At 40.3% G+C, this 14,706-nt stretch overlaps 1 protein-coding gene across 1 annotated transcript; it reads right to left on the reverse strand.

Annotated features, from left to right (window-relative positions):
• Positions 1–1,455: 1,455 nt before the first annotated feature.
• On the reverse strand, positions 1,456–10,613 carry LOC146672439 (uncharacterized). The gene is made up of 8 exons (XM_085386094.1): positions 10,415–10,613; positions 6,020–6,373; positions 5,324–5,656; positions 5,139–5,237; positions 4,586–4,915; positions 2,098–2,424; positions 1,664–1,984; positions 1,456–1,551 (listed from the first exon to the last, which is right to left on the reverse strand). Exons 1-8 carry the CDS (start codon positions 10,449–10,451, stop codon positions 1,460–1,462), a joined length of 1,893 nt encoding a protein of 630 aa, XP_085242220.1. The 5' UTR covers positions 10,452–10,613; the 3' UTR covers positions 1,456–1,459.
• Between the last annotated feature and the right edge of the window lie 4,093 nt (positions 10,614–14,706).

The raw sequence follows: 14,706 nt of genomic DNA on the forward strand, positions 1-14,706 counted from the left end.
TATTGTTAGAACAATATACTTTTCATGTGTGATATATCCCGGTATTACGTGATATAGCTCTATTTTTCTTTTGCCTGGGTGGCAGCTCTACGCTTCCGTATCCGAGGCTTTTCAATGTGGCCTCACAAAATTATCACGACTACAACAACCATGAAAAGAGTTGGATGGACATTGCTGCTCAATCACAGCTGCCTGGTCAATGTTTTTCATTAGTAATTTAGCAAAGTTGATGGTGGTGTGTGTCTGTGTGAGTGAAAGACAGAGAGAGGGAGAGCAAGGGACAGATTTTGTATGATAAGCTTCATGTTATGGATGCACAGTCTGAGCACTCAGGTCGCATCAGAGCATCAGGCCGTATAGTGTGAGACCCTGCATCGTGACCTATGAACTTCTAACCCCTGAGATTCAATGGGAAGCGGATTTATCAGTTAACTTAGACCAAAACTTCTGGTCTCAGATTTGCTTAAAAACCTTTCATTTAATTAGAAATCCCAGTCTGCAATTAATTCAATACAGGTTATCGGATGTTCAAGATGGGTTATACGTCTACCAACAACTGCCCACACTGTCAAACCAAAGCGCACTGAGCGCTGTCGATCCTACGTGCTGCACAATAATATTCAATATTTAGTATTTACTGTTATATTCACATAGATAATCGCGATGATGTTGTTTATTATATTGGTCTCTTTTTTTGCTTGTTTTCTCTTTTTTCTTTCTCAACAGGTGATCCAGGTGGTTGATATATGCATTTTTTGTCTGTTTTGTTGGTTTTTGTTTTTTGCCCTTTATCATCGTTCCTCTTCACCGCTGTTTTTCTTTCCCTCTTTCTTTCTCCCTTTTCTTTTCCCCAGTCATGTCTGTCCCGTGTGTAGCAAGTGAAAATAAAATAAAATAAACAATAAAAGCAAAGGTGATTAAAATACACCAATACGGCAAGGCCGGGATGGTCCATTTGGTAAAGTAAATGTATTGGGTATCTTTTTTGGCCTTTAGACAATAATTCTGATGGCAAAAGAACCAAACAGGACAGGCGAAAAAAAAGGAAAAAAAGAAAAGAAAAGAGTGATTGTTTACATCTTTCCTTTTCTTCCCTTGTTTTTCCTTGGTTTTGTTTAAATACATGGTACCTGCAAAAGCATTTTGTGTTGTGTGTATTTATTTATTACTGAGCATCAGCTCCAGCAGCAGTTCTTAAATCTTCAGATTAATAATAGCCCAATATTCTGCTTAATACGTAATGTGTATCAATTCATTAGCGATTCATCAGTGTTACAGGTCACTGACAGATGTGACTGGACACAAGTCACATCTGACTGAGGCCAAATGTCCTCTGATATAACTGCAGTCAAATCAGATCTGGTATTTGTAAGAGCGCCAGCTGTTGGCCAGAAAGTGACATTACAGGTAACAGTCAATATACAGGACATTTAAGGTAGAAAATGCACAAACACACAGATCAAACTGATTGATCAGCCATCAGAGGAGTCGGATCAATGGAGCTGCTTCTGTTCCTGATGTCCCCTGTTTGATCCTGGACCTGAACTCTCCCTGCAGAGGAGACACAAGACAGTCAGACACACACACAGTAAGACACACACACACACACACACACACACACACACACACACACACACACACACACACACACACACACACAAACCTTTGACTCTGAGCAGCACTCTTTTGTATCTCTTGATCTCCCCGTAGACTCTACAGCTGTACCTCCCACTGTCTCTCTCTGTGGGCTGTTTCAGGGTCAGACTGAGGTCTCCAGGCTTCAGCAGAGATCTTCTCTTCATCTTTGTTCGGTCTCTGTAAAGCTGGTGCTGTTCTCCAGGCTGATCAGAGCCGTTCTTATACACGTGGACCTTCCTGTCATCATTGTTCCACCACACCACCTTAGCATCTGCAGGCAGGTCTTTTGTGGTTTTGAAAGGTAGCTCTACAGACTCCGCCCCCTCCTCCACCTCCACCTGACAGACTGAGAGGACAACAAATTTCATAAACAGTCTAAAGCACAAAATAAGATTTGTGTTCATGAAGATCTCATCATCTCTTCTTCTTCTGCAGCTCACACCCAGCAGCAGCACTGACCTCTGACTTTCAGCTCCACTTGTTTCATCAGGATTTTTTCCCCCTCTCTGTTGCAGACGGTGCAGGTGTAGATGTCTGCGTCCCAGTCTGTGGGGTATTTCAGGGTCAGACTGAGGTCTCTAGTTTTCAGCAGGTCTTTATTCATCTGTGTTCGGTCTCTGTAATGGTTGTCCTGATCTTCAAGCTGGCCAGATCCGTTCTCATACACGTGGACCTTCCTGTTGAATCTGGTCATCCACTTCACTTTAGCATCTTTAGGCAGGTTTATAGTAGTTTTGCAGGGCAGCAGGACAGATGCCTCCCCTGAATCCACCTCCACCTGGGGGACTGAGAGGAGTCAAAACACAACATGAGCTGTGCAGCAGAAGCAGCTCTGAACATGTTTTGTCTGAATGGAGAAAATGGCATCTTTTCAATGAAATCAAGTTTGACTGGTTCCAGTCTGAAACATGTTCAACTGAACAGAAACGGTGTCTTATTTGGTTTCTGTCTAATCAGCAGCAGAGCTCTGTCTTAAAGAACTCTGCTGTTTTATTTCAGAGTCAAAGACTTTTTTGCCATCTTGTTACCTGAGAGCTGTCCTATCAAGCAAGTTTGATTTATTCAGACTAAAAAAATATTGAAATAAAATAAAAATGTTTCAAAATAAAAGCAAAACTGAATTTTAAATGTCAGCAACATCTAAATGAACATGATTCTCTGCATGCCAGATACATTATGTCATAAAGACGTCTGTTCTGTGACATGAACGAGTTCTTCTTTCAGAAACAGCTCAGCTGAGAGAAATACAGACTAGTCAGTACAATTCATTAATAAAGACATCTGTTTCAGCAAATTCATTACTCGTTTTCAGGTGATCTGTTCTATTAGTGATTCCATTAATGTAAGAACATCTGCTTCACCTCTTGTTGGAGACAGAGTCAAAGCAAAGAAAGGCAATTTGATGGCAGCACTGTCATGGGCCTGTCCTGGGACATGAGTATCAGGCCCACTCCAATATATTATTAGTCATTATTATACTGCTGCATGGGCTGGGCTGTAGTTACATCGTAAGGTTTTAAAAACCGAGCTTTAAAATGAACAGTGGTAATAAAAACCGAGAGAGGCCGACTGTGATCACCGACTTTTTAAGAGGCTTGTTCAAATTACATGAAAAAAGACAACTGTCATGGGTCTGTAGTTCTGTCCACGGTTTTAGGGAACATATTTCGTTTTAAAGTAAGTTACAGGGCTTTTCCTGCCTTTCTGAGGGACTTGCATATGCAATATGATGATATGCATATCAGCATAATTATGTATTATTATGATATTAAAAAAGACACACTGTATGTTAAAGAAAACACATTAAGAAACAGATTATATTAGTGTTTGTTTTATGTGTATAGATTTTTAAAAATTATTATTCATGATATAACACGGTCTATAAATGCTTCGTAAGAATAGTTCTATAACATTGTCTATCATTACTTTGTTATGGATTAGGTGCAAGATTTGTGAAGTGTGGATAATTAAATAATAGATTAATGCAATAGCAAACTGTGCCTTGTTGTCAGATGGACATCGAGTGGAGAGTGATAGATGAGATGAGGAGATGAAAGAGTAAGAGAGGCAAACTGAGTCACAGGGAGAGCCGAGTTTATTTTGTTTCCTTATGGTTCCAAGCACCTTCACCAATCTTTGCATTTAATGTCTACAGTCTCGGATCAGCACAGCCCTGCCCTCCAGCACTATCACAGCAGGAGCAGCAGAAACCCCACAAGAGCAACATTGTACCCATCAGGTAAACATGGAATATGTTTGCTTTGCCTTGTCCCCACCTGATGACAGTGATATAGTATGATGTGATTCCATATTAGATTGTTGATGAATGCGGGTTGTTGTTATTCGGCCTTTTCTCTGTGCCCCTTTTGAACTTTGAGCACCCGCCCATCTAAAAATCTCTGCACAGCCTTGTCCCTGTTTATGTGTATAGGTGTTTGGACATGAGTGTGTGTATCCGGAAGAAAGAATTACAAGAATCATCAGGCTGAGGAGAGTTCCTGCTCTGAAGCCAGCTGATTGCCTTCATCAGTTGCCTCTCTACTTAAGCGAGTGGCTGAGCTTCAGTCGGTGCTGGATCATTGAGTTCACAATGGGTTTGTTAGTGAGAACTTTGTGTGTGTGTTGCTTGGCAGTTTAATTCATGTGTTTTCTCACTAGGTATTGGGAACTGAGAGAAGCCACTGTACAGATTTGGAGTTGGGGTTGTCACAATTCATGCCACAGACGTGAGCACTGTGTGGGATTCGGGGAGAAACAAAGTAAAAACTATGTTTTGTGCTTTCTTTGTGCCTTTCTGTCCTGCTTTTTAGGACTCTATTTTCTGTCTCCTCAGTTTTCATGTCTAGAGTTCAGTTGGTGTGTTTCCTGTTTTACTTTGGTCTTTGTCTCATGTCAGTGTGTCTAGTCTAGTGTGTCAAAACCTTTGACCTGTATAAGCAGCACTGACCTCTGACATGGAGGTGCACATTTTTCCTTGTCAGTATGTTTCCTTTCCTGCTGTAGATGGTACAGGTGTAGGTGAAGTTGTCGTCATCCGTGGGATATGTCAGGGTCAGACTGAGGTCTCCAGGTTTCAGCAGAGATGTGCTCTTCATCTCTGTTCGGTTTCTGTAAAACCGGTGCTGTTTTTCAGGCTGCTCAGAGCCGTTCTGATACACATGGACCTTCCTGTTGTTTCTGTCCCTCCACTCCACTTTAGTGTGTTTTAGGAATTTAAATATAGTTTTGCAGGGCAGCTTGACAGACGCCACCCCTGAATCCACCTCCACTTGGTAATCTGAGAGGACAACAAAGCACAACACGATGACATCAGCACCAGCTGTGATGGTCACATGACCTCCCTGCGCCCTTCTTGCCTTCTAGTCTCAATCAGATTGTGTCTCAGTTTGTTCCTGACTCGTTCTTTGATCTCACGATCTCATGTGTCTGGTCTGAACACAGTCAAGAGGCCACCTGTTAACCACTGGTATTATGGGTAGTGTAGTAGGAAAGACTCTTACCTGACATGTAATAGTGACGTAAATAATATAAAAGACCTCCAAAAATCACAAAGACAAACAGGAGAACCAGAAGATCTTTGACCCAGGATGGAAATGGTTCTGTGGGGAAACATAAAACAAAATGACTTCTAATCTCTGACCTGTGTCTACAGTATTGACCTTTGACCTTTATCTCCAGCACCTACTTTTGACCTGCAGCACTACTTTCTGTGTCAGGATGTCTTTGTCCCTGTAGATGGTGCAGATGTATCGTCCCGTGTCTTTCACTTTGGGGTGTTTCAGGGTCAGACTGAGGTCTCCAGTTCTCAGCAGGTCTTCACTCATCATCGTTCGGTCTCTGTAAACTTCGTCCTGAGTTATAAGGTCATCATTTCTGTTAGAATACTCATGGACTGTGATGAGTCCGAGGTCAGAGCGAGTCCACTCTACTGTGGTGTCCTTAGGCAGGTCGGGTTTTGTGTTGCAGGGCAGGATGACAGACTCTGACCCTTCCCTCACCTTCACCTCCACCTGCTGGTCTGAGAGGACAAGAAACCAAAACATAAACTGTAGAAGCGGAAGCAAAATACCGCTAAAGGTTTTGTGTTGGGCCATGCATAAACTTTTAATGCATGTATGATATATGTACAGACGTGAGTGTGCTGAACCTCTCTGAGCTAAACACAAACACATCTGCACACAAGCAGTAGAACCTACATGAAACAGAGCTCATGTCTTTCAGAAGTTATAGAACTAAGAACACATTTTATCTGCTTTGTTTCTCATGTTTTGCTGTTTCCACAAACGTTTGTACTTGTTTTGCGTTCGTTTAATCTTTAACCTTTCCCTGCAGTACTGACTTATGACCTGTAATTACAGCAGGTGTTGAGTTTGTTACTGACCTTTGACCTGCAGCTGGATGTCTCTGAGTTTTCGTTCTTTTCCTCCAGCACTGATGGAGCAGGTGTAGTTGCCGCTGTCAGTCTTTGTGGGTTTCCTCAGAGTGAGGCTGAAGTCTTTAATGATCAAAGCGTAACGATTCATTGATGTGCGTCTGCTGTAACGCTGGTTTTGTCCTGTAAGATCGTCTCCTTCTTCTCGTCGTTGGTGTACAGATTTGGGATCAAGGTCACTGCGAGTCCACATCACTGTTGAATTTTTCTCAAGTATAGAATCTGAGTACAGACAGGAGAGCAGGACAGACCTTTCCCCCTCATTCACATCCACCACCACCACAGCCAGAGCATGCTGGGAAACTGGAAGGACAGAAACACAAACACAAATCAAGTTCCTGTTGTAGGTTTGACTCAGAGTTAAAAAATAACCAAGTTTAACTTCATGCATTCTCTGATCCTTGTCCAGAGCCTATTCTAGCTACTACAGGGCACACAGCCCTGATCAACACCCTAGACAAACGCTACACAGTGCCGTCCCGCAACTATTTTTCTATTGTTGCACTACCTGCTCTATACACGCAGCGTCGAGCAACGGTGGAGACGGAATTTCAAGCAGTACAACATTTTGCGGCAACGACAAAATGTGAGACATTTGTTGTTTTTATGTTTATTTATTGTTTTTATGTTCAGTCTCAACTGTTATGAAGTTGATGTGCAGTTAATAAGTGCAAAAAAAATCGTGATTCTCATTTTATGCAAAATCGTGCAGCCCTACTTGCCTGGCTGGGCAGCTCTCTGGATGCTCAGCACCCCCAAAGCTCTGATCCTAGAATCGCCCCTGCTTCTGAAACTCAGTACAGATGAGTGAGAGCGAGAGCTGTGTGTCTGTGCCATAAAGGTTGTGCTGATAAGAATGATACCAAACAAGGTAAGAGTTTTTAAGTTTTTCAAGTTTTAAAAGATGAAATGTAGAGGTAAAATCAAAAGTAGTCAAAAACGGCCAATTATGCCCTATACGCCATAGGATTAAACGTTATTTTAAAGTAACACAATAGTTACTTTTCCTAATATTTATTTATTACTTATTTTTATAATATTGTAACTCAGTTACTAGCTCAGTTACTTTTTTGAAGAACTAACTTCACTAATTGTTTTTTTTAAATAACTTGCCCAAAACTGCTTATCAGAGCCTTTTTGTTTCTAATACACAAAAACACTTTATGCTGCATATGTTTAAACTTTTCGACACAGACGTATGTCGGTTAGAAATGGCTGATACAGTTGGTAAAGCTAATGTGTAAAGGGTTACAGAGGTATTAAGTATAGCTGAAATATGTAGTTGAACCTCCCAACACTCGCAGTACAACTACAAACATCTTTCTTACAAACTAATCCCTACATAGAAAGGGCCTGAAGCTCAGCCAATCACAGGACAGGGCGTGATCAGCTGACAAAACTATTTGAAGGTTCTAGGTGAGGCTGACAGAAAGTTGACCAACAGGTGTAAAACTATGAGGACACACAATGGTCTCCCCTTTTCTAAGAAGTCATCTTTGGCAGTCTGCCACGATGTCTGACTGCACACATTATATCTGAAACGTAAAACAAACACAGATAGCTGAACAAACTGAAGACTAAACATACTCTACAGCCAGTCATGTCAATGATCGCATTGAGGGGGTTCAGGCCTTTGCAGAATAGCAGTGGGGACAGAGCATCTTCTCGGTAGATCCCTCACTTGATGGTGACTTGTGCTATGGGCTTGAAGTTGGCCTCTAGTGTTGTGCGCCACATCCCCATTGAGTTCCTGATGGAGGCTCTTAGGATCCTGTTGATTTTGTGTTGATTTCCAGGATCCATGTGTGGGGCATTGCGCCATAGACCTTCTTATAGTCAATCCAGGCGGCACACGACTCAATTTATGAGTGTCACACAGAAAGGAATTGGTAAGAATACCAGAGGCGCAAAACACCAGCTACTGGAAGACAGAGTAGTCAGCCAAGACTGCAAGACCAGGCTGACCAACCTGTGCACCTGTTCATCTTAGCCGCTATGATGCCTGACTGGAGTTTCCATGTGCTACTGAGGTGGTTGGTAGTTGGATGGAACCAACTACCATATATATATATACACACATATATACACACACACACACACACACACACACACACACACATATATATATATATATATATATATATATATATATATATATATATATATATATATATATATATACATATATATATATACATATATATACATATACACATATATATACATATATATACATATACACATATATATACATATATATACATATACACATATATATACATATATATACATATATATATATACATATATATATATATACATATATATATATATATATATATATACATATATATATACATATATATATACATATATATATACATATATATATACATATATATATATATATATATATATATATATATATATATATATATATATATATATATATATATATATACATGAGACGGGTAGGAAAATTTAGTATTATTATTATTTTGTTTATTTATTTATTTATTTATTTATATATATTTGTTTTTTTAGCTCCAAGTAGTATTTTGGGATATCTCAGTCCGTGTGAGTGGTCAATCCCAAGAGGTTCTCACAGCAATAAGCTCTGCTTACAACACTAAATTCATACTAATCTTGTTGGAAGTCATAAAAAGAAGCCCCTCCCCAGGGTCCAGGCAGGGGGCTGTTTTTTTTTCATGGCAGTCATGCTCTGGACTGGTCTCCTCCGATAAGGGCTCGGAACAACTCAGGGCTCAGTGGTTCAAGAAAAATACTAAAGATAAAAATCGAGAGTAGTCACCAGGTTAGGCTACCTAAACCAAACTAAAATCGATTTACTTTACCACCTCTAGCTACCCATAAGACTTCTGTAGGCCTTTTTCTTCTTTCGCTCCCTTCGTTTTCACTCTCTACATTTTCAAGAATCCCATCAGAACCTTTCCTTCTCTTTTGTAATCATGGAGTCTGAATTAAAGGATTACATCACCACATACAGATATGCTGGTACGCATGTGTGATTGTGCATGTCTATATCTGCGTATACATACCTGCCTCTCAGGTCCACTCAGACCTCATATAAATCTCTTCATCACATGGTGAACACACGGATGTCCACAGAGAATTTACATCTCAAATTTTAGAAGTATAACAGGATCCACACTTGAACCATCAGGTCTCCAGCTGCCCATGTGCACAGAGACTGTAATAAAGTTTTAATTCTACGTCTGCTCCAGATGATTCTTATCAGTGCCTTATTGATTCTAATACAGTGGTCCCTCGCTATAATATGGTTCACCTTTTGTGGCCTCGCTGTTTTGCTGATTGTTTTTGTGCAATTTTGCATTTTTTTTTAAATTTTATTCTTTTTTTACAGCGCATTGTGTCTGCGTCGTGAATGGCTGTAGACCATTGTCAATCAATCTCGTTCTGTGTCTCCTGTACAGTACAGAATGCATCCAGCGAAACGTTTTATACCGCCAAAGGCACCTAAGGGCGCCTTAGGTTTCATTCTATAATACTCTACTCAGTTTTCTACAAAGGTTTGAACTTTGAAAGCATTTAAACAAGAGATAAAAGTGCTAAAATGTTCATGCCTCTTTGATAAAAGTCCATAATGGATATAGTGAGGGGTTTTACAGGCTTAAAACATCTATAATAATTGTAAAAAATAAAGTTGTCTACTTTACGGATTTCACTTATCGCAGGTTATTTTTGGAACTTAACTTCCTCGATAAACGAGGGACCGTACACGCATACAGTTTATCTGCCATATGTTCAAACATTTGTACACAGACATAGGCAGATTAGAAATGACTCACAAAGCTGGTTAATGCTAATGTGTGAAGAGTTAAAAAAAAGGCATTGAAGTAAAAACAGCTTGATCAGTGCTATCAAAGAGAATAGATTCTGTTGAACTGCACAGTACAACACTGTAACCAAACATGTGAAAGAACTACAATTAATGAACAAAGAGCTAAACAGAAACATGATGCAAAATGGAAATTGTAGCTGAAATATATAGTTAATGAAACTTCCACAAGTTGTAGTGAAAATACAAACTTAAGCTAAACAAACCAATAGTTTGCACCCTTCCAGGAATCTGATTCATTCATAGGACAGTGCAAAAAAAACCCCAAAAAACAAAAACAAACGCACACACACAGAGCAAGTGATTGTAACAAGTTCAGATTTAGCGGCTTTGGATTGTTAGTTTGATCTGAATCAGAATCCAGTGTTTGATGGAAATCTCCTCCTGCTGCACTTCAACACATTAAAGAGAGAGAGATGAAAGAAAAGCTGATGATGAGAGCAGAGAGAGGAAGGTGTACTTACCGTGCAGGAGGATCACAAACACCACAAACATCTTCATGTTCCTGTCAAACTCAGAGACTCTTTAAAAGCCCTTCAGGACATCAGCTCACAGCAGCTTCACTTTCCTCTGCTGATCATCTACTGACACTCTCACACTGCTTCACTGTCACAGCTCAGAGTTCAGCTTCACACTTTGTTAAAGCACATCTGTGGAATGAAGTCCGGCCGGCCACAGATCACTTCTGAGGGAAGAGGAGGACGTCATAGTTTTCGCACCCAAGTGTGTTGGAGGTGACTGCTGTAGCCTCAGCCTAACACACACAAAGCCCCACCTTCAACTTTTCCTGCCCCTCTCACTCTTTTTGTTTGCGTCTTCTATTCATTATTTGTAGTAAAAAACAACATGAACAAAGAACTTCTTCCACTACAGCATTCATTACAGCACTCCACAAACCCTCACACTGTCTCAATCCCTCTTTACAATTTCACTGAAAGAAGGCACGAAGCTCATACAGACACAGGACAAGACGTGATCCGCTGACAAAGCTACAGGGATTAGGAAGTTGTGGGTGTGGCTGACAGTGGATCAATAGGTGTAAAACTATGAGTAGTAGTCAGTTTTGGCAGTCTGCCATTATGTCTGGCTGTACACACTAAATCTGAAAAGTAAACAAACACGGATGGAAACTTAAGAGTAAAATATGTGAAAGGCTGAAATACCCTGACAGCTTTTTCTTTATGTTTATTGTAATCAGTGATTTCTCTGCACACTTTAAGAAACCTCTGAGTCATAAGAAGTAATTACCTTAACTACATTCTCTATTCATTGGTAAACACAATAATCCATGGGAATGAATTTAACCATCATTTATCAAATCAGATAAAAATTAATCTATATTCTAATCTAGCCCCAGGCTAGTATAACTTGTTGTGCTCCAAGGATTTTTTGAAACATGGCTGGATGAAAGATGAGCGGAAAAGCAGTTGTTATTGGATTTGCCGGTCCCCCATGATAGAATTTAAAAAAAACAAAAAAAACTCTTTGCTTCAAGTAGCAGTAGCAACCTATGAGCCCACTCTGTGGGGTCCTGATTATCCCGAGTTTGTGTTCCAGAGATACCTGTATCAAAATCCAAACCCAAAAAGTAGAATCCTTCACTGCTCACATCAACTCGGTGGATAGAAACATAACGTTTACCAAGGAAGATACAACAAATAATAGTTTGCCATTTCTGGACTGTGCTGTGCACATTAAGGCTGGATGGAAGTGTGCACAAATACAGTGGCTTGCAAAAGTATTCAGCCCTGAACTTTTCCACATTTTGTCACATTACAGCCACAAATATGAATCATTTTTATTGGAATTCCACGTGAAAGACCAACACAAAGTGGTGCACACGTGAGAAGTGGAACGAAAATCAGACATGATTCCAAACATTTTTTACAAATAAATAACTGCAAAGTGGGGTGTGTGTAATTATTCAGCCCCCTGAGTCAATACTTTGTAGAACCACCTTTTGCTGCAATTACCGCTGCCAGTCTTTTAGGGTATGTCTCTACCAGCTTTGCACATCTAGAGACTGAAATTCTTGCCAGTTCTTTGCAAAACAGCTCCAGCTCAGTCAGATTAGATGGACAGCGTTTGTGATCAGCAGTTTTCAGATCTTGCCACAGATTCTCGATTGGATTTAGATCTGGACTTTGACTGGGCCAGTCTAACACATGGATATGTTTTGTTTTAAACCACTCCATTGTTGCGCTGGCTTTATGTTCAGGGTCGTTGTCCTGCTGGAAGGTGAACCTCCGCCCCAGTCTCAAGTCTTTTGCAGACTCCAAGAGGTTTTCTTCCAAGATTGCCCTGTATTTGGCTCCATCCATCTTCCCATCAACTCTGACCAGCTTCCCTGTCCCTGCTGAAGAGAAGCACCCCCAGAGCATGATGCTGCCACCACCATATTTGACAGTGGGGATGGTGTGTTCAGAGTGATGTGCAGTGTTAGTTTTCCGCCACACATAGCATTTTGCATTTTGGCCAAAAAGTTCCATGTTGGTCTCATCTGACCAGAGCACCTTCTTCCACATGTTTGCTGTGTCCCCCACATGGCTTGTAGCAAACTGCAAACTGGACTTCTTATGGTTTTTTGTTAACAATGGCTTTCTTCTTGCCACTCTTCCATAAAGGCCAGCTTTGTGCAGTGCACGACTAATAGTTGTCCTATGGACAGATTCCCCCACCTGAGCTGTAGATCTCTGCAGCTCGTCCAGAGTCACCATGGGCCTCTTGGCTGCATTTCTGATCAGCGCTCTCCTGGTTCGGCCTGTGAGTTTAGGTGGACGGCCTTGTCTTGGTAGGTTTACAGTTGTGCCATACTCCTTCCATTTCTGAATGATGGTTTGAACAGTGCTCCGTGGGATGTTCAAGGCTTGGGAAATCTTTTTGTAGCCTAAGCCTGCTTTCAATTTCTCAATAACTTTATCCCTGACCTGTCTGGTGTGTTCTTCGGACTTCATGGTGTTGTTGCTCCCAGTATTCTCTTAGACAACCTCTGAGGCCGTCACAGAGCAGCTGTATTTGTACTGACACTAGATTACACACAGGTGTACTCTATTTAGTCATTAGCACTCATCAGGCAATGTCTATGTGCAACTGACTGCACTCAGACCAAAGGGGGCTGAATAATTATGCACACCCCACTTTGCAGTTATTTATTTGTAAAAAATGTTTGGAATCATGTATGATTTTCGTTCCACTTCTCACGTGTACACCACTTTGTGTTGGTCTTTCACGTGGAATTCCAATAAAAATGATTCATGTTTGTGGCTGTAATGTGACAAAATGTGGAAAAGTTCAAGGGGGCCGAATACTTTTGCAAGCCACTGTAATTACCTACCTATCACTACCTATTGAATCCCTCTGGAACACAAATGTGGAGTGCAGAGAGGAGTGCTCTACCTCTACATTGGAGAAAAGCATCAACGCATGGCACAAAGTAAATTTTGAACATGTCTGCAGAAACCTGAAGAGGACCACCAACAGTCTCCAACCAACCTGACAAATGTTTGAGAATGTTTGGAAAGAAGAATCAAATAAAATGTCCCAACCCAGGTGTGAAAAGCTTGCTGCATCACACCCAAAAGATTAAAGGTCAGGTGTTTTAATAATTATGTAAACGTTATAATTCAGTTTTTCTCTCAAAAAACTAAAACGACTCTTTCTTCAGCAGTAGGGTGGCCCTGAGAGGCCAAATGGACTGCAACTTAGGAAAACACCACCAAATAGAAAAACTGTGCAAAAACACACAAAACACAATGAATATAGGAAAAAAGAAAATTTCAAGGGGAGTGTTTCTGGGGAGACAATAATGTGATAGACCAGCGGGAAGTGGCAGGAAATAAAACATGCTAAGGACGCGGCTAGCAGCCACTAAAGGGCAGTGGATGATTCATCGGTTTTGTGATAAGAAAAGACGTGAGGTAAGTGTTTTTTCATCATATGATTCATATAATACTGAAGATATATGGAGTATACATACACATCTAATTATACCATAGCTAACCTTTGACATAGCTTTACATGTGTATCATTTTTAAACTTGAGAACAAATACTAATAAATAAAAGTTATTAAGGTTTGTTGCAGTCAATCACTATTTTTTTAAGTCTTCCTAAACATGTTGTAGATTTTAATTCGGCATTTAATTTGTGTCTTCATTTTTGTGTCACTTTTTGGTCTTAATCTCCTAAGAATACCACGTGGCTCAATGATGTTGTTGTCTGATGAATGGCAGAAAGTTTACAGTGGTTTACTCTGAGAGGTGCTGCTAAGACTGAAAATAGGAGATAATAAGAAAAACAAGATGAACAATAACTGAAAAACAATGTATACATAAAAAAAATCTCTTGATGGATAAATTATAGGCAAGGATATGCCCAAAAGCTTAGCTCCACTGGATGTTTCCTTGGAAAATTGTTTCATCCAAGTGACTTCTTCAGTCTCACAGATGAGTGATGAAATGTTTGAAAACCGTTAAATTCAATCGACTTTTTAAGGAGAGTAGTTTAATGCTTAAATGCTCACCAAAGCTGAGGGAAAGCGAAAGTTCTTTCAATAGAAGTGAAACTGACCCCTTTCATTGGTGTTTGTTCTCATAACCAATTACAGATCTGCCAACATCCAAACTCGTTATGTGTTCGTATTTTTATTTCTCCTATTAGTTTGACCGTGTACAAATCACCTTTGAACAGGATGTGTTTTTAAAAAGGTGTGCTCATGAAGACAGTGGGTTCATCTTACAGCACAAGACAAAGTTGCCA

The sequence above is a fragment of the Rhamphochromis longiceps genome, linkage group LG3 (assembly GCF_057381845.1).
Source record: "Rhamphochromis longiceps isolate RC_006_pf linkage group LG3, R_longiceps_female_GT1.1, whole genome shotgun sequence".
Lineage (NCBI taxonomy): Eukaryota > Metazoa > Chordata > Actinopteri > Cichliformes > Cichlidae > Rhamphochromis > Rhamphochromis longiceps.

Bases quoted from the DNA above. Each gene is read 5' to 3' on its own strand.
- LOC146672439 (XM_085386094.1), bottom strand. From the start codon at position 10,451: ATGAAGATGTTTGTGGTGTTTGTGATCCTCCTGCACG. The intron at 5,238-5,323 runs GTAGGTGCTGGA...GTTTCCCCACAG, and splicing joins AGTAGTGCTGCAGGTCAAAA to AACCATTTCCATCCTGGGTC. The intron at 1,985-2,097 runs GTCAGTGCTGCT...TTGTCCTCTCAG, and splicing joins AGTGGAGCTGAAAGTCAGAG to TCTGTCAGGTGGAGGTGGAG.